Raw genomic sequence first — 26,251 nt, forward strand, 5'->3', positions numbered from 1 at the left:
TACTATAAGTAATTTTCTTAGTATTGGAGTGATTTTTTTAGTATCTTAGACTTAGGCAACTCACTTAGCAAATAGAATATAGTTTGCTCATTTTAATTAATGTAATTAATAAGTAGAATTAAAATTCTATTTTAGGAGACTTTTAGGAAAAGAGTATTGTAGATTTTTCTTTCAGAGACTTTTGGTAACAAGAGGGTAATGGGAGGACCCTGGGGTAGTTTTTTTGTTTAGATTTGGGGGGGGCGGGAGTGTCAGTTGACCTGTGTCCTTTAAGAATTCCATTGAATAGGGCTTCCCTGGTGGCGCAGTGGTTGGGAGTCCGCCTGCCGATGCAGGGGACACGGGTTCGTGCCCTGGTCCGGGAGGATCCCATGTGCCGCGGAGCGGCTGGGACCGTGGGCCATGGCCGCTGAGCCTGCGCGTCCAGAGCCTGTGCTCCGCAATGGGAGAGGCCACAGCAGTGAGAGGCCCGCGTACTGCCAAAAAAAAAAAGAATTCCATTGAATAGCATCATGAATTAAAGTACTGGAAATGGTTAGTTCAAAGAGTAGTGTGATTTCTTGTGATAGGAAAGTTTATCACATTTATAAAAGGCATATATACTAAGTTTAACGCTCTCTTAGTTTCTCTTGGGCTCTATAAAAAAGTAGGTATATGGTTTATTTATCAGCCAGTTGAAGGTTATTGATGTTTATTATATAGAGGAATTTGGAGGTGGGAAAGAGTTGAAGGAGGGTATAGTCAAGTTTGTTGAGAATAGGGTATTTGGGCAGAATATGGATAGGATGCCTCACACAGTGCCTGGCCTATAATAGGCATTAAATGAATATTTGTTGAAAAAATATTTATTAAAAATGTTTGAGGGGATTTTAGTTGTGTATGCTCACTGTCTCTACTTCTCTTTTTATTCAGTCCTTTAAACAACCACAATTTGGTTTCCATGCTCTATTAGTCCAGTAAGATTTCTAGGGAGATCTAATGCTGGGTCTAATGTATCTGTTTTGTACATCTATACTACATTTGTCATTGCAGGTCATTCCCTCTATGAAAAATTCTTTCGTTGGTTTCTTAATAGCATTAAGGCTCTCTTTTTACTTTTCAGAACTTTGCTGTGTTCTCTACATCCATTTGCTCCTTAATTTTTGATGTCCCCAGTGGTTCTTTCCTTAGCCCTCTTCTTAATCTGTTATTGGTGGTGATTAATCCTGAGTTCAACAGACTTCTAACTGATGCAGGCATAGGTGTTATGTGGTCTGTGACTTTCCTGAAATTATATGCAAAATTGAGTGTGTTTTTAAACATGTACATATTTCTGGGGGAAAGTTGGTTCAAAGGTCCCATCAGCTTCAAAGAGCTCTGAAAAGGTTGAATGTCTTCTGTGGGTAATCATCCACACCTAGCTTTAATTATTAGCCTATATGCTAGATGACATGTTAGTTAAACATATATTTGAGTACTTTGTGCCAGCTGCTGTTCCAGTTCTTGAGGATACAGTGCTGAAAAAGACAAGCAGGGTCCCAGGTCTCATGGCACGTACCCTGAGATTTCACTTCTGCACTAAAAGTTCATATTTATGGATATGTAAATATTTAGTGAAGGTCATTTTTGCAAGGTAAGAGCTGGAGAGGTAGGTTGGTGCCTTGAATACTAGCCTAAGGAGTTTGGACTTTATTTTGTAGATAGTTGGGAGCCACTTTCCTATTTAAAAAAAAAAAAAAGATCAGTGACTCCTTTTGGTAAACTTAAAATTTTAAATGGACTTTTGATATAGGGCAGGGCTTTTTCTTTGATAGGGATCTCCTGATTGAAATTCCTTGTCATCTTTAATAAACCATTTTCAACTTTGCTTTCTGTAACATGGAACAAGAACATAAAGACCCTTGTATAGCAGCTTCAGTGCACAAGTCCTGTAGATTTTTATTATTTTCCTCTTATTTTTAATTGAGTCACCTTAACATAACAGCAGTTTTTGAAAGCTCTTTACCTTTGTGGAGTCTTTTTAAAGCATCCAGCTTTGTTTTGTAGAAAAAGTCTATCTTTTGCACTCAAGTTTTTTTTAGCTTTTGTAATATTTAATTACAGTATATAATTACATTAAGTTTAACTGCCATGAACTGGTTTGCATGCAACTGACTTTTTAAAATGTAACAAATAATGGAAACAACCAAGAGCCTATTGGCTAAGAGCTTCTCAAATGCTAGGGGCATCATTAGTATTTTTTGCAGGAAGAAATCTTTGATTATAACTGGAGGATAGTTAGAGTTTTTAATGAACCTTATTAATGTCACCCATCATATTTTTTTCATTGAAGTATAGTTAATTTACAAACACCCCTCATATTTTAATTACTTGTTTACATTCTGTACACACACAAATCTTCTCAGTGCTTCCAATGACCAGCATAGTGGTGAGAGTCAAAAAATAGCTCTCAGTAAATGCTAATTAAAATTTTTGTAGCACTTTATATTTTATGAAGTGCTTTACATAAATTATCTGATATTAGGAGTTCTAAACTCAGATGCCAAGAAGATGAGGATAATGTGTGAAATTACGTGAAAGATGATAGTGGTGCCTATGAAGAACTGGTGAGTGCGTGCCTTATCTAAAGGTAATCAGAATCAGATTAAAAACAGATTACCCCCCACCCCAACCCCCAACATTGTACTGGCTAAGACATTTGAGGGGTCTAGGTTTTGCTTTATGTAATGTTCATTGCAGATAGGCTTGTGATCTTCTGTATTTTATAGCTGAGGTTAGAAATGTTACATAACAGGTCCAAGATGACTGTGCTAAGTAGCAGCATTGGGATTTAAACCAAAGTCCTCTGACTGTATCTCCTATGTCTTTATGCCACTTCATGCTCTAAATCTGGAATTGGCATTATTTTCTGTAAAGGGCCAGGTAGTAAATATTTTCAGCTTTGTGTGACATATGGTCTGTCTCAACTATTCAGCTCTACCATTGTAGCACAGAAACAGTCAGACAGTACCGAAATGAATAAGGGTACCTGTGGGTTTTTTTGTTTTGGGTTTTTTTTTGGGGGTGAGGGGTCCCTGTGTGCTGGTAAAACTTTATCCATAAAACAAGTGGCTGCAAAATTTGGTCCTGGGACTTTATTGACCCCTGCTTTCAGTCTCCTGCTTTAAATGAAATATGAAGACCAAAGCCAAAGATGGAAGGATTAGGAAAAGATAAATAGCATTTGGTTTTAGAGAATGTACTGTTGGCTTGCAGAGAAGTTTCAAAGCCTTTTGGTTCAGAAACAAAAGAGAATTAAAAGTGGGTATGAGAACACGTAAGGAAACAGGGTAGAATATTAATAGCTTAAATTTTTTTGAGCACATTTTGTACCATACTCTGTTCTAAACACATAAATTATCTCACAGTGCTTACCACAACAACTATATGATACAGGTATTATTATTTTTCATCTCCACTTTTTAGATGAGAACATTAAAGTGAAAAGTGTTAACTATCCAATATCACACAGATAGAAAGTGGTAGAACTGGCATTTGAACTCCAGCAGTTTGAATTTTGCATCTTCACTTTTAACCACACTACACACTAGTGCCTTTAGATAGTAGAAGAGATATCTGAAGAAAGAAGATAAAAATTTAAAGCTTATGGGAGTTTTGAAACACAGGAAAAACCTTTGGATAGTGAAAAGAATTGTGAGGCAAAATTGAAGTGTATGTAACACTTTAAATATATCTTTGAGGGAGTCGTAACAGTGCATAGATAATACTTTTTACCTTGCTTTAAAAATATCTTGAAGTACATGTTATACTCAATTTGGTTTTCTTTTAAAATTTAGAACTTGGGTAAATAGGGAAATATTTGTGTGAACGGGCTCATTGTTTTTCCTAGTTGATCTTTAGAAAAAGTGCTTTTGTTACCAAGTCCAAGATCATTCTGCTCAACGAGCAACAGGCTAATAAATCAAGAGGTGAGTTGTTGGGACAAGGAATAGTGACTTTATTCAGAAAGCCAGCCAGCTGAGAAGATGGTGGACTGGTGTCCCAAAGAACCATCTTACCCCAGTTAGAATTCAGGCTCTTTTATAACTAAAAGAGGGGAGGGGGTATGGTTGATTGCTGCAAACTTCTTGGTGTCAAAATCCTTTGTTCTTGCATCTGTTCATGTGGGTCAGGTCATGATGTTCCTGAAAACCTCCAACAAGACAAACTTTATACTCTGTTTGCAACTTCTTATCTCTGTATAAGTAGAAAAGTGTTATACCTTTAAAGGTTGGAGTCTTGAGAAAGGGCTGGCCTGTATATTTCAGGCCATTAGGCAACACTCTTGTAGCAAAAGCAATAGAATACAAAGGTTAAAGTAAAAGAAAAAGATACAATATGGAGTCAGATTTGTTCTTTCCTATTATACTTTGCTCTCCTAATTTTCCTTCTTCTGGTGAGTGATCCTTCAGGGTTTTTTTTTGGTTTTTTTTTTTAAGGGTCTCTGGGAGTAGTCTTTGACAGAGAAACATGTTCCCCACCCCTGCTGTGGGTTACATAAACTAAGAATTAACCTGAGCTCCATTTTGCAATGGCCTGAAGGAACTGCTTTGCCTGCCTTCTCTCTCTCCCCCAATAGGTGGGTTGGGCACTTTCCCAGTCCCTGGGAAAAGGTTGGTCCCCAACCTTTTTGGTACCAGGGACTGGTTTCACGGAAGACAATTTTTCCACAGACCAGGGTGGGGTGGATGGTTTTGGGATGATTCCAGCACATTACATTTGTTGTGCACTTTATTTCTATTGTTATTACATTGTAATATGTAGTGAAATAATTATAAAACTCACCATAATGCTGACAGGAGGTGGAGCTCAGGCAGTAATGAGAATGATGAGGAGTGGCTGTAAATACAGATGAAGGTTTGTTCACTTGCCCGCTGCACTCAGCTCCTGCTATGCGGCCTGGTTCCTGACAGGCCACGGACCGGTACTGGTCCATGGCCTGGAGGTTGGAGACCCTTGCCTTACCAAATGAGATACTTTTATTCCTCTACCATAGTTTATGCTCTTTGTTGTAGAATTCATCTAACAAACTCCCTTTGATCCTTAGGGCTTAATTCACATATCACAGATGTCTTCTTTAACCCTTTCTCCCTGCCAGGTGAAATTAATCTTTCCCTCACCTTGCTTTCTTAGTGCTCTGAACATAACCACTATCTTACCTTTTATCACATTATTTTGCTGCTGTTTACAGTTTTTCTGTTAACTTGTCAATTTCTTAGGCACACTGGATGATTCTTTTTCATCATTACGTTTATAGCATGTTATAAAAAGTATGTATTAATATATTTTTGAATGACTAATTAGAAGTCATGGGGGACATGACAGTGGGTGAAAGGGAATGTTTTAAAAGTCAGAGATTTTCCAGTAATATACTTTGATTATGAATAAGTAGGAGGAGACTGATGGAAAATTGAGTACTGTTGGTAAATGAGAAATTTGACAAAAAAGGAGATGGGACCAGTTTTTCTCTTTTAGTCTCTAGTTTATGGGAAGGAATTCTACAGTTTCTTAAAGGGCATTCTAAAGCAAGTTAAGAAATAATCTAATAGATTAAAAGATATTTCTTAAATTCAAACTGCATATTTTATTAATTCACCTGGGCTAGCATTTCTTAATTTGGGTGTCAGGGTACAGGCAAGGGGTGCAGTTTTGTGGAACAGATCTGTAAAACACTAAATAGATTTATATTCCCGAGGCTCTTCCTATTTTAAAATAGTCTGCCAGGTTGACAGAGAATGTCAACTTCAGACAGTATAACTATGGTGTAGGGGATGTGGTTTGAATGAGTTCTGAGAACCCAGGTCGTGGACCTTGTGGATATATGTTATATGCATGTTATCTTGTGGATATATGTTATATTGTGATGTAATAAGGTATAATGTATATTTGGTCTTCATCCCCAATTTCTGGCACAGAGCTCCTAAACCCTTGTAATTTCCTTAGTGGTAGGGTTGATAGGAACATCTTCTGTTATAATATTTGGTCTTAGTCCTGGGTTCCACATACAACATCTTCTAAGATTTATAGTGATACATGTCTTTTTATATACCATTGAATAACTGGTAGCTGGATAGCTTCGGGATGGGGGCTGGTCACTGGTAAGACCAAGACTTGAGTGAAGGGTTGGAACTTTCAACCCTACCCCTCAACCTGCTGGGAGGGGAGAGGATCTGGAGATTGACTTAATAACCAGTGTCTAAGGATCTAATCAGTCATGCCTACAGACTGAAACCTTCATAAAAGCCCCTAAACTTCAGGGTTTGTAGAACTTCTAGGTTGGTGGATACATCAAGGTGCTGGGATGGTGACTCACTCAGAGAGGGTACTCCTATGCCCCCAAAAACCCCCTCCCACCCCCAGCTCTTTGCTCTGTGTATCTCTTCCATTTGGTTGTTTCCTGAGTTGTATCCTTTATAAAAAACCAGTAATAGTAAGTGAAGCACTTTCCTGAGTTCTTGCAGCCGCTCTAGCAAGTATCAAACTGGATGAGGGAGTTGTAGAAAGGAACCCCTGATTTTGTAACGAGTTGCTCAGAAGTATGGGTATCCCTGACTTGTGTTGGTTTCTGAAGTGGGGGCAGTCTTGTGAGACTGAGTCCTTAACCTGTGGGGTATGTGTAACCTACTTTTTTGTTTGCCTGCTCAATTCCTCTTCAACCTTTAAGATTGAGTTCAAGTTACTTCCTGTGCAGAGTGAGAGTCAAGGTGATTTCTAGGTTTCAGTAGAAGAAATTAACTATGTTAATTTGTAATGATTTTCTAAGACCGTTTTTGTAAATTCACTTAGGGTCCATTTTCATCTTATGATGATTTTTGTTTTCTTTTGTAGACTTCGAACTGTAGGGACTCAGGTAATGCATATAAAGGTAGTGAAAATCCTATATGCTTCTCTTAGATATATTCTATAGAAGCATAGCATATTGTTTATTTAACTCATGTGTTCAACAACAACTTAATTCAACTATTTAAATCTGTACAACATGTATGTCAATAGAAGGAAGAAGGTAGTACTTCAGATGAATATGTAAGATTTTCAAGAGGTAAGAGTAAGAAAGCATGTATGTAATTGGTGAACTGGACAGTTAATTCTACCTTAGCCATATAAAAAAGGGATCTTTTTTCTGGGTTAGGTACTCCCCCACCCCAGTTATTATTTCTGCTATTGTCAAAATGCTGTTCTTTGAAACTCCAGTTCCCTATTCTATTAATATGCAAAGTTGTTCTCTCAACTTTTGTTGTTTGCTAGTGCCTTTGACCTTACTTTACATTATTCATTTTTATCTTTATATATAATCAAAAAATTTCCTTTGTCCTAATTTTTTCTTCTGTTTATTTCTCTGTGTAATTGTGTATCTTTATATGGACTGTTGTAGTAATGTTGTTATTAAGAGAGTTTTGTGATGAATGTTTCTTCAGTGCTGATAGCCTAATATGATACCCTGATTATGAAAATTTTATATTCTTGAGTCAATGGGTAAACTTCAGGAGCACCTTGAATTTTTGAGATTTCAATGTATAATTTTATTTGTTTTTCTGAGAAAATAATCCTTAGCTTTTATCAAATTCTGAACATTGTAACCCAAAAAAGCTATGATCCATAGTTGCTTAAAGGGATAGAGGATATTTGTAGCAGACCCATGCCGTACACTACTTTTAAAGATAGTTGTAATATCAGTTGTAATGCATTTTCAGTCTTCTAAAGCAGGGGTCCCCAATCCCCTGTCCTCAGCCTGTTAGGAACCAGGCCACACAGCAGGAGGTGAACGGTGGGTGAGTGAGCAAAGCTTCATCTGCTGCTCCCCATCACTCATATTACCGCCTGAACCATTGCTCGCACTACTGCCTGAAACATGCCCCTCCCCCATCTGTGGAAAAGTTGTCTTCCACGAAACCACTCCCTGATGCCAAAGAGGTTGGGGAGCGCTGTTCTAAAGGATCTGTTGCTCTTGCTAAAATGATTTTCTGCTTTATGAAATTTGAGATACCATAGACTTTTACATTAGTGTGAGTGTATTTTCTTAAAAAGTTGATTTCATCTTGTCAACTGTTTGACATTAATCAAATGTATATATATATGTAATCGCAAGCATTTTTTTTTCAGAAATGCGAGATAAAATGAGAAAATGGAGAGAAGAAAACTCACGAAACAGTGAGCAAATTGTGGAAGTTGGAGAGGAATTAATTAATGAATATGCTTCTAAGCTTGGAGATGATAGTAAGTTTTTAAATTTATTGTGTTCATGCTCAGCACATGTTTCATTTACAGTTCTTAGTTTTTTTTAAAAAAAATTATTATTATGTTTTTCTGCTGTTCATATTAATCTCTCTATGATCTGTTAGTTTTTAAAAAACTTCTTAGGAAGTCTTAATGACAATTTTATTTTGAGAAGGACTTATAATTGTTGGTAGTAGTGAAGCTATCAAATAGGCATTTTTGTTTTAAAGCTCACAAGGCTGTAGTCCTGGTCAGGTCAAAATGTATTTTATAATGATCTTTTGAAACAGTAAAAGTATTAAATAATTAGAGATTTTTTTTTACCTTATATTAAAATATTTTGCATTGCTGAAAACATAAGGTTGCTTTCTTTCCTTAATTCCAGATGTAATACAATAAATCAATTTTCAGTTATGAGTAATGTTTTTTAAAATATCAGAAACAGGAAGAATTTATTATCTAATTTCTGTTCTGAGATTTTTATATTAAATTGAGTTTTTTCCTCTGTGTATCTAGTTTGGATCATATATGAACAGGTGATGATTGCGGCCCTTGACTATGGTCGGGATGACTTGTCATTGGTAGGTATTTAAACTTGTTTTATTTTATATTTAATTTGCTTCATAAATTATGTGTAAGCAGTTAGTATATGGCTGTATTGAATGCTTTCTGTAGGTGGTTTTCAGTGCTACTCTTTTTTTTTTTTTTTTTTTTGCGGTACGCGGGCCTCTCACTGTCGTGGCCTCTCCCATCGCGGAGTACAGGCTCCGGACGCGCAGGCCCAGCGGCCATGGCTCATGGGCCCAGGCGGTCCGCGGCATGTGGGATCCTCCCAGACCGGGGCACGAACTCGTGTCCCCTGCATCGGCAGGCAGACTCTCAACCACTGCGCCACCAGGGAAGCCCTCAGTGCTACTCTTGAGTAGCTGGGACTAGCTAGGTACTTTGGGACACAGTATGTTTTTTTATATCTTTTTAACAATCCTGAGAAGTAGATGTTTAGTATCCCAGTTTCACTGAAGAGGTTAAATTAGTTGGTGAAGGTTATCCACTTAATAGGTGAATTATGCCATACTATAGAGTTAAAAATAAGAAGCATATAGTTTAAAACATTTATTTTGGGGGTTGTTAAATGACTTACTTAATATATAATGTTAAGTACTGTTTTACAGTGTTTTAAATGTATATGTTAAATTAGTAGAAAATCCTGACATGTACAGAACATGACTTAAAATATTAATATTAGGTATTTAAGTGGGGCCTGACACATTATGGAAGTAATTTTTAATTTTAATTTAATTTTAAAATAAAAGAATGATAGCTATATTTTTAAACACTCATGTGCTAGGTGCTATGCTAGAAGCTTTACATCATGGTTTATTTAATCTTTATAATTATTTCTTAATTTGATTTGTGTTGATACTATCACTATATTCATTATATAAATCAGGAAGCAGTGGTTTCTGTTCTTTTGTTCTGTATTTCTGAGCTCTTAAGTGCTCCTTCAGACTGCTTCCTCATTTAAGCCCAAAAGAAATACAAAAAAAACAGAAAGTAGAAATACCCAAGAACATATGCATGTCTAATTAGCTTTGTCCTTTTCAAGGTAATTATGTCATGTTGACTATACACATAACTCCAGTGGAGCTACCAGTGATAAAAAATATTCCATGAAACCGTTGTATTACATTTAGAACCTATGAGACATAGTCTTTTGAATACCAACAGAGGTGGCAGCTTATATCTTGAGGGAAATTTTGAAGTTTTTTTTTTGTATAGCAAAATGCCATTTGGTAAAGTAGGAGATTAAGTGAATAGGTAATAACTTCTTTTGTAACACAGTATTTTTCTTTTTAATGGTTCAGAAGTTCAGCACAGCTAGCTTGATTGAACAAGTACTATGAGTTTTGCATGATGTCAGAGAAATAAATGACCATCATTTTCAGTTTTGACTAACTTGAATATTTTTCTTATTATAGAACTTAGAGCCACAGACTTTGAAGCTATATTTCCAGATCATATTAAAATTTACTTTATTATTGGTTAATAGTTTCTTCATTAGTTAAAGGCATTTTTAATCAGTTATGGTTGGGGGAACTAGAGTGGACCATTTTTATCATGCTTAATATTTCTAGCACTTCCAAGACTCTTATAATCCCTTATAGGTTGCTGAGAACATAGTAGGTGCTCAATAAATATTTGATTATTTGTATAGTTGAGTTGATGGGTAAATTATGGATATCTGCCAAAAGGAGATTGGTACTCCATTGATATGGTGTCTGTATTTTATGACCCCAAATCACATGTGTACTGACAAGGTGATTGATTAGAATATGACTTCAACAGGGCAAAATTAAACAAAGTGTTAACAGTATTTGCTAGGGACTTGAGGTTACTACCAAAAAACTTAATTTTTATCAAGAGAATGTTTGTGCAATACTTAGGAAGAAAAGGCCAGGAAGCAGTTGTAGTTATTTAAGTGGTGCCTGACACATTATGGAAGCAGTTTTTAAGTGATATGGTAGTAGTATTTAAAGAGTTATTAGTGGACCTCATAATCTGCTCATTTTCTTAGTTAAGAGCTTGATCAGTTTCTGAGAACTGATTGTTGTCCTCACTGTAAGTTCAGAGTTCTTTTACCGCATTATTCATTACTGATTAATTTCACTTATGTCATTAGATCTCAGTAATGAAATTATTTAAGAAAAACATTGAAGACTATGTAAGCCATTCCTTGTAACCCATTTAGTATATGTAGTGTAATTACTATTCTTCAAGTCTTTTTTACCAGTATTTTTTTTTAGTTTTGTCTTCAGGAGTTGAGAAGACAGTTCCCTGGCAGTCACAGAGTCAAGCGACTAACTGGCATGAGATTTGAAGCCATGGAGAGGTAACTGAATCTTGTAAATAGTGTGATCCTGTTTTAAAATGGCAAACATGGGTTCTTACATTTAGGTCCTTCTATACCCGTGGCAACATCATTAATTGTGCAAGATCTTTTGCTAGTGAGCTTCAGAATAGTGTCAGAGTGCTTCTCAGCCTAAATCCTGCCAAGTTACTCTCCTTAAATAGAATTTGACATAAGAGTGTAATCCATTTACCATCTTTGGCCTAGTGGAATTGGGATCATGCTTTGGAGTAAAATAGGCTTCCTATCCTGTTTCTAAGGATTTATTAGCTATTGACCTGGCAAATTATTTAAGATTTTCAGCCTTACTCCTCTGTAAAACAAGAATATTACCAACTTGTCAGGGTTGTTTTGGGAATTAATAATGATATATGTGTAGTGCCCTCACAGGCACTCAAGGTACAGAAGCTATTATTATTATTATTTTATTTATTTATTTATTTTTTGCGGTACGCGGGCCTCTCACTGTTGTGGCCTCTCCTGTTACGGAGCACAGGCTCCGGACGTGCAGGCTCAGCGGCCATGGCTCACGGGCCCAGCTGCTCTGCGGCATGTGGGATCTTCCCAGACCAGGGCACGCACCCGTGTCCCCTGCATTGGCAGGTGGACTGTCAACCACTGTGCCACCAGGGAAGCCCTATTATTATTTTTTTAATTGAGATATAATTGATATATAACATTGTATTAGTTTCAGGTGTATAACATAATGATTTGTTAAATGTGTACTTTGTGAAATGATTACTGCAATAAGTTTAGTTAACATCCATCATCATAGTTATAAATTTCTTTTTTCTTATGATAAGAATGTTTAAGGTTTACTCTGTTAGCAACTTTAAAATGTACAACACAGTATTGTTAACTATAGTAAACCATGCTGTATTTATATCCCCAGGACTTAATTTATCTTATAACTGGATGTTTGTACCTTTTGACCACCTTCACCCACTTCTTCCACTCCCCATTCCCTTGTCTGGCAACCACTAATCTGTTCTATGTATCTGTGAGCTCAGGTTCTCTTTGATTCCACATGTAAGTGAGATCATACAGTATTTATCTTCTCTGTCTGACTTATTACACTTAGCATAATGCCCTTAAGGTCCATCCAGGTTGTCATAAATGGCAGAATTTCTTTCCTTTTTTATGGCTCAGTAATATTCCATTGTATATACAGTTGACCCTTGAGTAACATGGGTTTGAATTGTGTGGGTCCACTTAGTACGTGGATTTTTTTCAATAGTAAATACTACAGTGCTACACAGTCTGTAGTTGGTTGAATCTGTGGATGTAAAACCTTGGATATGGAAGGGCCGATTTTAAGTTATATATGGATTTTCCTTTTTTTAATTTAAATTTTTACTTTTGGCTGTGCTGGGTGTTTGTCGTGGCATGCAGGCTCTTCATTGTGGCACATGGGCTTCTCGTTGCAGCACGCGGGCTTCTCTAGTTGTGGTGCACGGGCTCAGTAGTTGTGATGTGTGGGCTCTCTAGTTGTGGCATGCGGGCTCTAGAGCATGTGGGCTCAGTAGTTGCGGCACGTGGGCTTGGTTGCCCTGTGGCATGTGGGATCTTAGTTCCCCAACTAGGAATTGAACCTTCATCCCCTGCATTGGAAGGCGGATTCTTAACCACTGGACCACTAGGGAAGTCCCCTATGTATGGATTTTCCACTGTGCCGTAGGTTTGGTGCTCCTAACCCACACGTTGTTCAAGGGTCAGCTGTACTTACACCAAACTGTTTTAGCCATTTATCTGTCGATGGACACTTAGGTTGTTTCCATGTCTTGGCTGTTATAAATAATGCTGCAATGAACATGGGGGTTCAAATATCTTTTCAAGTTAGTAATTTTATTTCCTTTGGATAAATACCCAGAAGTAGAATTGACTAGATCAAATGGTAGTTCTGTGTTTAATTTTTTGAGGAACTTTTATACTGTTTTCCATAGTGACTGTGCCAATTTACATTCCCATCGACAGTGCACAAGGGTTCCCTTTTCTCCACATCCTTCCAACACTTGGTATGTTTTGTCTCTTTGATAATAGCCATTCTAATAAGTATGAGGTGATATCACATTGTGGTTTTAATTTTCATTTCCCTGATGATTAGTGATGTTGAGCACCTTTTCATGGACTTGTTGGCTATTTGTGTGTCTTCTTTAGAAAAATGTATATTCAGTTGCTCTGACCCCTTTTACTTGGATTGTTTGTTTTTTTGTTATTAAATTATATAATTTCTTATAATATTTTGGTTATTAGCCCCTTATCAGGTATGATTTGCAAATATTTTCTCTAATTCCATAAGTTGCCTTTTCATTCTGTTGATGTTTTTCTTTGCTGTGCAGAAGCTTTTTTAGTTTGATGTAGTCCCACCTGTTTATTTTTGCTTTGGTTGACTTTGCTTTTTGTGTTGAATCCAAAAAATCATCACCAAGATTGATGTCAAGGAGCTTACCACCTACATTTTCTTCTAGGGGTTTTATGGTTTCAGGTCTTATGTTCAGGTCTTTAATCCATTTGAGTTGTTTTTCTGTATGGTGTAAAGATAGAGGTCCAGTTTCATTCAGGCTGTCTAGTTTTCCCAACACTGTTTATTGAAGAGACTGTTTCTCCCCCATGATATATTCTTAGCTCCTTTGTCATGAATTAATTGACCATATATGTGTGGGTTTATGTCTGGGCTGTCTGTTCTGTCCCATTGATCTATGTGTCTGTTTTTATGCCAGTACCTTACTGTTTTGATTACTATAGGTTTGTAATATAGTCTGAAATCAGGGAGCCTGATCCCTCCAGCTTTGTTTTTCTTGCTCAAGATTGCTTTGACTACTCAAGATCTTCTGTGATTCCATACAGATTTTAAGATTATTCTATTTCTGTGGGAAATGGCATTGGAATTTTAAGAATTGCACTGAATCTGTAGATTGCTTTGGGTACTATGGACATTTGACTAATTTTTCCAGTCCTTGAGCATGAGATAATCATCTCATTTATTTGTGTCTTCAGTTTCTTTCATTAGTATCTTACAGTTTGTAGTATATAGGGCTTTCAGCTCTTTGATTAAATTTATTTCTAGGTATTTTATTCTTCTTGATGCAGTTATAAATGGGATTGTTTTCTTAATTTCTCTTTCTGATAGATTCTTATTAGTGTATTGAAACACAACAGATTTTTGTATATTAATTTTATATCTGCAACTTTATTGAATTTATTAGTTGTAACAGTTTTTGATGGAGTCCTTTGCACAAGTAAGCTGTGATTGTATTCACCTGTCTCGCAATTTTGGATGCAGTGGTTTGCCCTGTAACTTTAATTGTCTGATGGATCTAAGAAGAGTTGTTGGGTCAGCTTTTTTCTTGCGAGGATGGTAGTGATGACTTCCAAGGTCTTTATGTGCCAGACCAGGAACCAGAAATCTTGAGTATCTTTTCATGCAATAATTGGCCATTTATGTATGTTCTTTGGAGAAATGTTTGTTCACATTGTCTGTTTTTAAATTGGGTTACTTTATTTATTTACATCTTTTTATTATTTAGTTGTAAGAGTTCTTTATATATAGTCTAGATACAAGTTTTTTATCATATATATGATTTGCAAAAATTTTCTTACATTATGTGAGTTGTCTTTCACTTGCTTAATGGTGTCTTTGATTACAAAGGATTTTGATTTTTTTATGAAGTTCAGTTCATTTTTTCTTTTGTTGCTTGTCATTGTGGTGTTATTTCTAGAAACCATTGCCTAATTCAAGGTCACAAAGATTACACCTCTTTTCTTCTAATAGTTTTATAGTTTCAGTTTTTGCATTTAGGTCGTTGACACTTTTGAGTTAATATGGTATGAAGAAGGTGTCCAACTTTATTCTTTCTTTTGTAGATATCCCGTTGTTCCAGCACCATTTGTTGAAAAGACTGCTTTCCCCATTTAACTGTCTTGGGCAATTAAATCAATTGAATGTAAATGCAATGTTTTATTTCTGGGCTTTCAATTCTGTTCCATCGATGTATATGTTTATTATATACCACACTGTATCGATCCCAATATTGATATTGTAGCTTTGTAGCAAGTTCTAAAATTGGGAAGTGTGAGTCCTTCAACTTTGTGGGTTTTTTTTTTCAAGATTATTTTGTCTGAGTCTCTTAAATTTTTATATTCATTTTAGAGTCAGCTTGTTGTTTCTTACCTTTTTAACTTGGTGTTTTAGGTGAGACAGGGTTAACTTGTACCTCAATTGTAGCAGCTTTTTTCACATAGGATCTATAGATATAGTTTTTCTTAACCCTTTTATTTCTTGGCTTTTGGCTTATGTGTTTATGTATATGTATATTTTAATATCTTTGGATCTTCTCAGTTAGCAAAGGGCATGGATAAATAAAAATAAATAAAATAGTATTATTATAGGTTAGCAGAAAATAGTTTTGAATCAGAGGACAGAATGGAAGAAATCTGCAAAGGATTGCTCCTGAATCAGTATTCCACTCTAATACCACTTTTTGTTTTACTTCAAGTAGTATGAGTTCCTAGCCCGTTCTTAAAATATGTGAATAGCAAAGCATATCCCAGAGTCCAAGATGAATGATTTTTCAAATTATCTTTTTAACACATTTTAATAGTTATCATTCTACCCTCTTTCCAGCCATACAAAAAATTGATATGGTAACAATAATTTATTTTTAAGTATTAACTCAGGTTTCTAAGAAACCTAGTGAACTTTAATTTCTTTAAGCTTTTATTCTTTAATTGAAACTCATATCATCATTTTACCTGGTAAGGTTTTACTGTTTTTTTCTGAAAGAGTGGCTGTTATATGTTTTTGTTACACAGGACCTTTAACCATTGATTCTCACACATGATTGTGTGAATTAGAATTATCTGTGGCATTTAAAAAATATGTAGTTGCCTAGTCCTCACTACTGAAATCAGTCTATTAGGGGTGTAATGCAGGAGAATAGACAGGCAGATTTGAGAACGTTGCTGACTAAAGGTAAATTTTTATGGACCTTCAGTGTATTAGGCAAGACTCTCTAGAGAAACAGAACCAGTGGGATGTATGTATATTTATGTGTGTATGTGTGTGTGTATACATATACATATATATATAATGGAGATTTATTATGAGGCAGTTATGGAGGCTAAGAAGTCCCAGGATCTGCTCTCTGTGACCTGGAGACCCAGGAAAGCTGGTGCTGTAATTCAGTCTGAGACCAGGTCTGAAGGCAAGAGAAAGTGAGATGAGATGTCCCAGCTCCAACAGTGTAAGGCAGTAAAAAGAGGTAAATTCTTCCTTCTGCCTTTGTTCTATTCAGGCCCTTGAGGGATTGGATGGTGTCCACCCATATTAGGGAAGGTGATCTGTTTTACTGAGTCCATGGATTCAAATGCTAATCTCATCTGAAACACCCTGAGACATACCCGGAAATAATATTTGATCTCGGCACCCTGTGGTTGACACATAAAACTAATCATCACACCCAGTTTTTACATAAATTACTTTTTTTATTATAATATAACTTAAATATGTTCAAATATAAAACCAGTATTAGTGCCTTACATGTATATTTTCATATAACTGTGAAAACAATGTATGGTTTCTAATAAAATACCAAAAAAACTAGAAAGTACTAAAATTCAAATTATTCTATTAATGAAGTGAATGAATAGTTTCCTCTGTCATTTCCAATATATTTCCTAGAAGTTATATAGTTGGGAAAAGATCCCCAAGTGATTCTCATGTACTGTGTCTTGTGAGAACCCGTGCTCTATGGCATTAATTTTGCCCTTGTTTATATACTGTTTATATACTTTATTTTATACTTGTTTAATGATACTATTTTCTCTTTCTCCATATAGTTGCAGGTTCTTATGAGGCTAGCATACCTACTATATAATCATGTGTTTGGTGTCCAAACTAATTTTCTTTTTTTGAGCTATTGCTAAGTCTGATTAACTTAGTGTACAGTGATGTTATTTGGACTTTGCATGGTATGGACATATTTACAAATTAAGTCTGATTTTATTTTTCTCAGTAGTCTGCTACAGTAGTCAAATATTCTTAGCTACTGGCATGACCACAACCACAGATACAGGCTTGGTCACTAAAATTGTGGGCTGGTGTTTGATTAAAAGATGTGTCACCATGATGATATAGAATATTCATGTGTTGAATAACATTAAGAGAAAAATAAAAAAATTATCATAGGGAACTTAAGAATAGATCACAAGAGTATATCTGCCGTCCCTAGTTTTATAAATACTGCTGTAAAAGTGTTTAAACATCGTTTTTTGCTTTCTCTAAAGATTTATATCCGGAAGTGGAGAAATTGATTGGAAGGGAGTTGGGGGTTGTGGATATGGTTAGGAGGGAATTTCAGAATCACTCGACTATGTCCTTGTATTCCAAATAAGATCACGGTGTATAGGAGTATATTGTTAGGTAAAGTTCTTTATGTGATTTCTGATGTATTCCTCCCTTTGATTGAGTATCATATAATGTTAATTTTGGCTTCTTAGTTATATCCTGCCATATTTGATTATTTTTTCATTTGATAAACTTGTTAACTATTTCCCATATGAGACTAACCCAGCAAAGTGTATTATGTGTGCATACTTAATAGGTACTTAATGAATTGAACTTCACCAGCTCAACTAAGAAAAGCTGTCATAAATATTTATTAAAGGAGAACTAATACTTAGATCATTTCCTTGTGAATATATTTGTTAAAATTAAACTTTTTTTCATGGTTTATTAACTGTAATTCTATGTATAACTAGGACCACAAAGGTGTCTCTTTGAGCTGCTAGTTTTTACCTTTGTATTTAGGCCAAATTGAATCAGTATGTTTTTGAAGTAAGTTTTTCTATAAATACTTTATACATATTTTTTTTTTTTTGCTTAGAAAATGACATTGTAGCAAACTTGCTGTCATGTGAAGATCAGAAGAGGCTTAGTAGCAATTGTAAATGCATATAAAGTCCTGCCAGTTCAATCATTTTCTGTATTTACTATTTGTCACTAAATTTTAAGGTAATGATTCTTGATATTTGTTTTTCTTTTTAAATAGATATGATGATGCTATACAGCTATATGATCGAATTTTACAAGAAGATCCAACTAACACTGTAAGTTAGCTGGTTGTGCTGAAGATCAATTCGTTTTAAGAAGTGAAATTAATTTATTTTGGAAATAATGGAAAAAAACACATGGAACCATGTTCTATTTTGTTATTTCAAATATTTCATGATGGGCCATTTAAAAAAAATAGGTTTAAAATTCTTCAGTAAAATTTGATTTATAATATCTCTTATTAGAAAGAAGCTAGTTGAAATTTAGAAAGAATGAATTTTATGTGCTTGCAAAAAGAAACACCTAGCAGAGCTTATTGTTTTTGTAATACTTTGAAGTTTATGGAATACTAACTTCTCTGGTTTGGGTAGTTATATTTTAGTTGTCTTCATCAAAAATGAAAGACGTCACCTCAGTAATTAGTGTATGGAATTGATTAATGAAGGCTTTTTTTTTTCAGTTTTGCTTTCTTCCTTATACCTGAATAGGGATATATATATATGTATATGTTTTCCTTAATATAACATCTTTAATTCTGATTTTGAACAAATATTTATCTCAGTTTATTGGGCAGAAGATTTGTTTCAAATATACTTATGTAGTTTATCTGTTTTAAAAACACCCTGGTGAAAAATTTTTTTTTAATATTGAGAACATTTTAGTTTACTATATTGGCATAATGGCTTCCCTCAGACTTACCTTTTACTAAATGAAAAGTCAGAGATGCTAGATAACGTATCAGGCGTTTCAGTGTTTCATATTATTCTATCCATACACACATATGCCTGCTAAAGTAAAGTAAATATTTTTAGAGTTTTTAAATAATAGTTTGAGTTTGTTTTTTCCCTTTATAGAGACAGATTGTTATGTTAACACATAATACAACTACGTGAAGGTTTTCTCTTATTTGCCAAGTAGTTTATTAAAAATATACATTTTAAAAAGTCATATAATGTATGATTGTGGATTAAAAGATGCAGAAATACTGATTGAACATTGGTAACTTGATTCATTTTAAATTATTTATGCTAAGTTTGGAAGTTAATATTGAAGTATGCAATTTTTAGATAGCATTTATACCAGGCATTTATTGGTCATAAATCCCTGATCTCTCCTTGCCCCTTTTGTTACCTGTAGGAATATGTATTTTTTTTTGCTTGAATAATATTTTTTCCCAGCTTTATTGAGATATAATTAACATTGTGTAAGTTACACAACTTGGTGATTTGATATGTGTATATATATATTGTGGAATGGTTTAGATTATTGCTTTTAATACAGTCTCACCCCAGGGATATTTTCTCTGGAAACTTTCTAGGTGTTGTGTTTTGTAGATATTTGAGTGGTAAGGATTCATCATTTTGTGAGGATTCTCAAAATATAGAAAGTTCAGGGAAAATTTTGACAGAGCTGCAAGCCTACCTGTTATTAAAAAAACCCAGTTAATTTAGATATCCCAAATAAAAAGAGAGTTAAAATTGAGAAGTTCTGAATAATCCTTAAATCTTATTTATCCTAATAGCTTACCATCTGTCTTAATAAAACAGTCCCTTATAAAAAGCCCCATTTTTCTTTTCCTAGAGATTTTCTCGTGTACTTATTTCAGCTCTAAGACTTTACCACAGTTTCAAAGGTATTCATTTTTTACACAGCGATATTTCTGTGTAATATGAAATATTACATCAGATTTCTGAAAAGTTGTTTCATGTAGTTTTCTCATACTAGTTTAAAAGATTAATAGTTTGTAATTTATTTTTTGAATTAGGAGTCATATTTTACTTCTCTCAGTTTAAGTTGGGCATATTTTAAATAAAGTATTTCACTACTTCAGATTCTCAGATAATATGTAACTAAATATTATTCTGTCTTTGTAGTACTTTCCATGGTTTGGCTCCCCTCATAGACTATGTATGAGGGGGTAATAACTAAATTATGTAGTTGTTAGGTAAACATTTTAGAACAAGGTAACTAAATTCAGCTTTGCTAGATGTACTATTCTTTCGTCAAATATTATTTTTATCTAGTCTCCCCTCAGTCCCTTCTGTCCTTCTGTAAATGTTTATTGAGTACCTGTGAAGAGCCACGAAAATGTTGGTGTTACTAAGAATAAAGACACTATTTCTGTTACTGTATCCATAGAAAGCACTGTGTTAGACATTAAGGGAGAAAAACAAAGGCATATAAGACCTAGAACTAATAAAGTCTAGTAGGGGAAGACTTTACTTATATTAAACAGTAAAGTTACTATGTAGAAGACACGATAGTTATAATTCAAGCTTTTATACTGTAGAGCTTTGCATAGTCTAAAGCTGATCATGTGACTCTTTCATCTGCTTCTGTGTTCCTATATATCCAGTATAGAAATGAGGCTGTTCATTAAAGCTTTAAGGAGCTCTCTTTCCCTCTCACATTCATTCATTATTTTTTCAAAAAATGTTTGTTGAGTGCTTGCAACATGCTTGTTGTGGAGACTATCAGGATGAATTAGACACCATCCTTGACTTTGTTTTTAGAGAGATAGCATGATATAATGAACACATAATGGACTTTGAAATAGACTTATTGAATCCTGACTCTGGTGATTTGCTGCATTACTTTTGAGCCTTGTAGGCCTTGAAGGATGAGTATGGCTTAAATAAGACAAAGGTGGTAGGCTGGGGAAAGACATTGTATCCCATGAATGACATGAGTAAGCCTTAGCATTATTAAAGTACATGGCCTACCTAGGGAAAAAAGAATAAAGTGATTAAAATGGAAGTTTTCAGATTTTGGGAGATTGCTTAAATGGGACATCTCATCTATTTTTAAAAAGCTGTAAAATATTCTTTTGAAAAAAGTAACATGTACCCATGTTAAAAAATTACAAACAGTACAGAGTATATGGTGAAAAATAAGTCCTCCCACCCCTGATCTCAAGTCCTCCTTCACTTAGGCAAACGTTGTTAACAATTTCTTAAGAACTCTTCCAGAAATTTTTTCTCATGCACACACAAATAGGTGTGTGTGCATGTGTGTCACTTTTGACAGGGAGAGTGGTTGGAAATGCAAATGGTAGCATACTCTACCTAGCAATATCTTTTAAAGTTCGTGTGCTGTCAGCACATCCTTTACCTCATCCTTTAGGTACCTGCATAGCATTGTAATGCATGGATATATAATCCCTGTCTTGATGGAAAACTTTCTTTTAATTAAGTCCCCTTGGTATCTGATATATTCTTCCCAGAAGCAGTGTTGCAGTACATGTCATTTGTAGGATAGATTCCTAGAAGTGAAGTCTCCTAGTCTGGAGGTCCATGTATTTTAAAATTTGATAGTTGTTACCAGATTTCCCTCCACAGAAGCTTTTTAGCTGTCTATACTCATTTATTTGGTATATGAGAGTGCTTCTTGCCCTGTATCCTCCCAGGTGGTATATTATCAGCTTTTTTTGTGTTTAACCTTTGCCAGTCTAATTAGTTAAAAATGTTACTTTGTTTTAATTTGCATTATGAGTGATGTTTAATATCTTCTAAAGGGCTTAAAGGGCCAGGTGTATTTCTCTTTTTGAACTGCCTCCTTTAACACGATTTTCGCATGAAATTTCATTTCTATTCTTGTTGAAGAGAGGGCATGGTTCTGGTGCTCTTTGTAAGTTTTAACCTCCCCCTTCTTCCTGACTGATTTACTGCTGAGGAAAACTAGGGCTCTAAGGAACAATATTTTATACCTTTTAGTTGGTTCATTGTTCAGAGTGACTAGCGATACAAGAAAGTCTACATTTGTGAACCTCCTGGTATGTTACACTTTAGAATTTTAATTTTTTTCTGCATTATCAATACATTTTTATTTCTTTTTTTGTTTTTAATTGAAGTATAGTTGATTTACAATATTCTGTTAGTTTCAGGTATACAGCATAGTGATTTGGGCCTTTTTGCAGATTAGATTCCATTATAAGTTATTACAAGATATTGGGTGTAACAGAATTTTAATTTTTTTTTTTTTTTTTTTTTGCGGTACGCGGGCCTCTCACTGCCGTGGCCTCTCCCGCTGCGGAGCACAGGCTCCGGACGCGCAGGCTCAGCGGCCATGGCTCACGGGCCCAGCCACTCCGCGGCACGTGGGATCTTCCCGGACCGGGGCATGAACCCGCGTCCCCTGCATCTCCAGGCGGACCCTCAACCACTGCGCCACCAGGGAAGCCCCAGAATTTTAATTTTTATTCTTAGAAAATGGAGAATGAAGTCAAATTTTGATAAGTGAAATTCCACCAGATTTTTTTTTAGAGATAACTTTGTCAGTAATACGGGAGTTGGTTTGAAAGAGGTGAAAAGAGATGAAATAGTAATTTGGAGGCTGTTCTGTCTTAGGCTAGAGATTATGGGGATCTAAACCTAGGATAAGTAGAATTGAAGAGGATGGGGGTTGGATGAAAGTATATTTTGCAATAAAAATATACAAATGATGCAAACTTAGATATGAATGTTATTTTAGAAGGATAACTCTGAAGTATGAAAATTTTCGTCACCAGCTCATCAAAATCAAGTATTGAATTAGGCTCACTGTGAGCTTTTTATCCTTTAGATTACCCCAACACCGGTCAGTTTTTTGTTTGCCTGCTTTTAAAGTAAAAGTAGGCTTTTCATCCTTTGAAAGCTCTTTGAGGGAAAAATTATGTCCATTGCATGCAACAATGCCTAGCATGTATGCCTTCAGTAAATACTTGTTGAATGAATGAATGCCTTTCAGAAAGAAAGTACAATAATTCTTATCTTTTTAGTTATATTTCATATTTCAGAAAGATCAGATTTTGCCTCCAATTGTGAACTGCCTGTTATGATATATCAAATATTTGAAGTCTTATTTTGGAATTAGATGTAATTGCCTCTGTGCCAAGAGTGAAGATGGTTTATTTTTTTTTTAATAAATTTTATTTATTTATTTTTGGCTGTGTTGGGTCTTCGTTGCTGTGCGCGGGCTTTCTCCGGTTGAGGCAAGCGAGGGCCACTCTTCGTTGAGGTGCGTGGACCTCTCATTGCAGTGGCTTCTTTTGTTGTGTACAGAGCACAGGCTCTAGGTGCGCAGGCTTCAGCAGCCGTGGCACGTGGGCTCAGTAGTTGTGACCCGCGGGCTCCAGAGCACAGGCTCAGTAGCTGTGATGCGTGGGCCCAGTTGCTCTGCGGCACGTGGGATCTTCCCATGCTCGAACCCGTGTCCCCCACATTGGCAGGCAGATTCCCAACCACTGCACTACCAGGGAAGGCCCTGAAAATGCTTTTAGAATGCCATATTTCCCAGGGTCACGGCATAAGCCTCGGAGGCAGAAGAACTTGGAACTCTGCTTTCCCTTTGTTGGCGTGGTCTGTTTCTGTGTCCCAACATCTGGGGTAGGGGGCTTTCTAGGTTGTATTTTGCTGGTAGACCTTAACCCTTTAATCATTTTCTAGGTTCTCTCCCTACGTGGCCTCATTTTTTTTTAAGATGTGATATGTCTTTCAGGAAAAATTGCTAGCTAGCTCCTTGTACATATACAGAGGTATGTAAGAAATTTATGGTCATAAGAATGTTTTGAAGTTGCATAGTTTATAATAGAAATTCTGACTCCATTATTAAAATCGCTTGTAAAATGTGGAACAGTTTTCATTTTTGACTTAAACTGACTTTTACAAAGGTTGATCTAAACAAGAAATATAGAAAAATTCAGAATATTGGCATATTTTATAAGATAAAAAGTATAAGAAAGAAATATAAATGGAAATTGATAGTCAAGACTCTACTTAATGTCTAATTAGTGCTATTTTAAAAACTGTTTTGGCATATAATTGATGTAGAGTAGACTGCACATATTTAAGGTGTATAATTTGATAAGTTTGGACATTTGTATACACTTGTGAAACCATCACCACAATCATAATGAACAAAACCATCATGCTCTAAAGTTCTCTTTGCTCCTTTTGATTTTTGTATTCTTATATATATTGTTTGAGCTTTCTTGTGAGATATCATTAAGTTACTTGCAAACAATTTCATCCTTTTGGGTCTTTGTTAGACAGGACCAGAACAGTGTTTATACTGGGACTAATTAATTCCCCATTATGTTCTTCTGGGTAGTCTGTTCACTGCCCCAGGAATCATGGCATTTTCCAGTCTGGCTGGTAGGAAGGGGCACTATTCCCAGCCCTGTGTGAGCTCTGGGCACATTTTCTCCTAAACTTTTCTGGTAGATCTTTCCTTGGCTGTAGTGGTTTCCACATACACGTGCACGGATCAGTGCGAACCTGAGTACTCGAGGGAAACCCTTGAGATTCAAGGCGAATCTCTTTAGAGTCTCCATTCTGTATTTTTCTCTCTTCTCCTGTACTCTGTCCCGTGAACTGTAGCCTCTTTGATCTTCTTGGACTCTGAGCTCCTTAGGAACTCACAGCTCAACCTGATTTTCTTTTCTTGCCCAGCACCCTTGAAACTCTCTCAAAGCAGTCAGTCAGGGCCCACCTCAGTTGTTTCTGCCTGTCAGGGATCAACTCTCCTTTTTTGCCTGTCGTCCTATGCCTTAAAAGTGGTTGTTTTATATATATAGTACAGTTCTTTCATGGTCTCAGGCAAGAGGGTACAACCGCTCCCTGTTACTCCATCTTGGCCGGAAATGAAATCCCTGCTTAATGCTTATTTTAGATGATCATGGTTTTTGTGCCAGAATGTGGTAGTATTTTTCTGTAGAGGGCTGTTGTATGTGACTTAATGATCCACTGTTGCCTGTATGATAGTGATTGCCATATAGGTTTTTCTTTAAGCTGTCATGTATAGTTTCATTAGGAAGACTGGCTTTGCATAGTTGAATAGTTACCTCTTAAAAGTGTGTTTTAAACCTTATAATATTAGGAGATAAGTTACTATTATCTTAGGCCTTACATGGTTAAGCAGTGTATTGCTTATTATAGTAGAGATTTTGGGGCATGTTTCACAAATTGATTAGTAAAACCTTATGTTTAAAATCTTTGCTTATACTTCACTGAAGTGTTTGTTAGGTGGAAAACTCTTAGTTTTTAAAATAGGCTATTACAAAGTTAATACTGAATTTCTGTTTTACGTTATAAAATTATGGCATTCCACCTACTATAAATATACATAATTCAAAATAATAGTAACAAATTAATCTGTAATATTTCAGTTTCAGGAACTCTTATCAATAAATCTAGAACGGGAATCAGAAATTTGAGATCCTACTTCTCATCCTACCTCTTTTGATGCATTTAGGTTGTTTAAACCTCTGTTTTTCATTATTTACAAAAGGATTGTGTTTTAAAAAGGCATTTTTAAAGATTAATTATCTTTGAAACACTAGCAGTGCTTTATAAACTGTATTCTGCAAAATGCTGCTGACCTAAAAATTTTGGTGTTTGTTCAACAGTAGAGACATGATTCTCTTGTCAAATCAATGAGAAAATGAGTTAATATTAGACAGGTGTTTTTAAAAAAACGAAACTCATTTTGTGAATAATGGTGTCCATTACAGTGTTCATACCACATCTCTTACTGTAGAGGTATTAGTTGCTATTCATGTTTATACTTTGACTTTTTGTCTCTTATTTGTGGCATTTGAATGCAGTATTTTCAACAAGTTTCACTGCATCTATACAATATCTCATTTCAGCTGATACAAATCCTGTAAGGATTGGGGCAATATATCAATATTAAACTAAGCAAGCCTGTGCCAGTTCTTTAAAGATCTCATAGGCAGAGCTTTTGGCAAGGTTTAACACATATATATTAAGCATAGACCAAAGGTAAAAAAGAAGGAAGATAACATTTATTCAGTACTGTTATATGCTGTGTACTGTGTTAGATACTTCACTTTGATACTTGGAGATTGGTGGTATTATTGAAGTTTGGGCAGGTCGGATGTTTTGGTCTTGGTTAGAAAGCTCGTAAGTGACAAGAGTTGGGATTCAGTTCCTTGTTTTTTTTTATTTCAAAACCTAGACTCTCCGCTCTAACATATTGCCTGTGGAAGAAGTAGTGTCATCAAAAATGAAATGAATAAACAAAAATGTTTCAAATTCTGTTGAACTGGTGAAATTAGATAA

General features: G+C 35.4%; 1 protein-coding gene across 2 annotated transcripts in view; it reads left to right on the forward strand.

The window, feature by feature from the left end:
• EMC2 (ER membrane protein complex subunit 2) overlaps positions 1-26,251 on the forward strand; it is a 52,392-nt gene that overhangs the window by 2,159 nt on the left and 23,982 nt on the right. For both annotated transcript variants that reach the window (XM_060127386.1, XM_060127387.1), the window contains exons 2-5: positions 8,119-8,232; positions 8,749-8,813; positions 11,037-11,122; positions 18,190-18,247. In XM_060127386.1, coding sequence (XP_059983369.1) covers positions 8,119-8,232; positions 8,749-8,813; positions 11,037-11,122; positions 18,190-18,247 — 323 coding nt within the window. The remainder of the gene's footprint in view (positions 1-8,118; positions 8,233-8,748; positions 8,814-11,036; positions 11,123-18,189; positions 18,248-26,251) is intronic.

The sequence above is a fragment of the Lagenorhynchus albirostris genome, chromosome 17, assembly GCF_949774975.1.
Source record: "Lagenorhynchus albirostris chromosome 17, mLagAlb1.1, whole genome shotgun sequence".
In the NCBI taxonomy this organism is placed as follows: Eukaryota; Metazoa; Chordata; class Mammalia; order Artiodactyla; family Delphinidae; genus Lagenorhynchus; species Lagenorhynchus albirostris.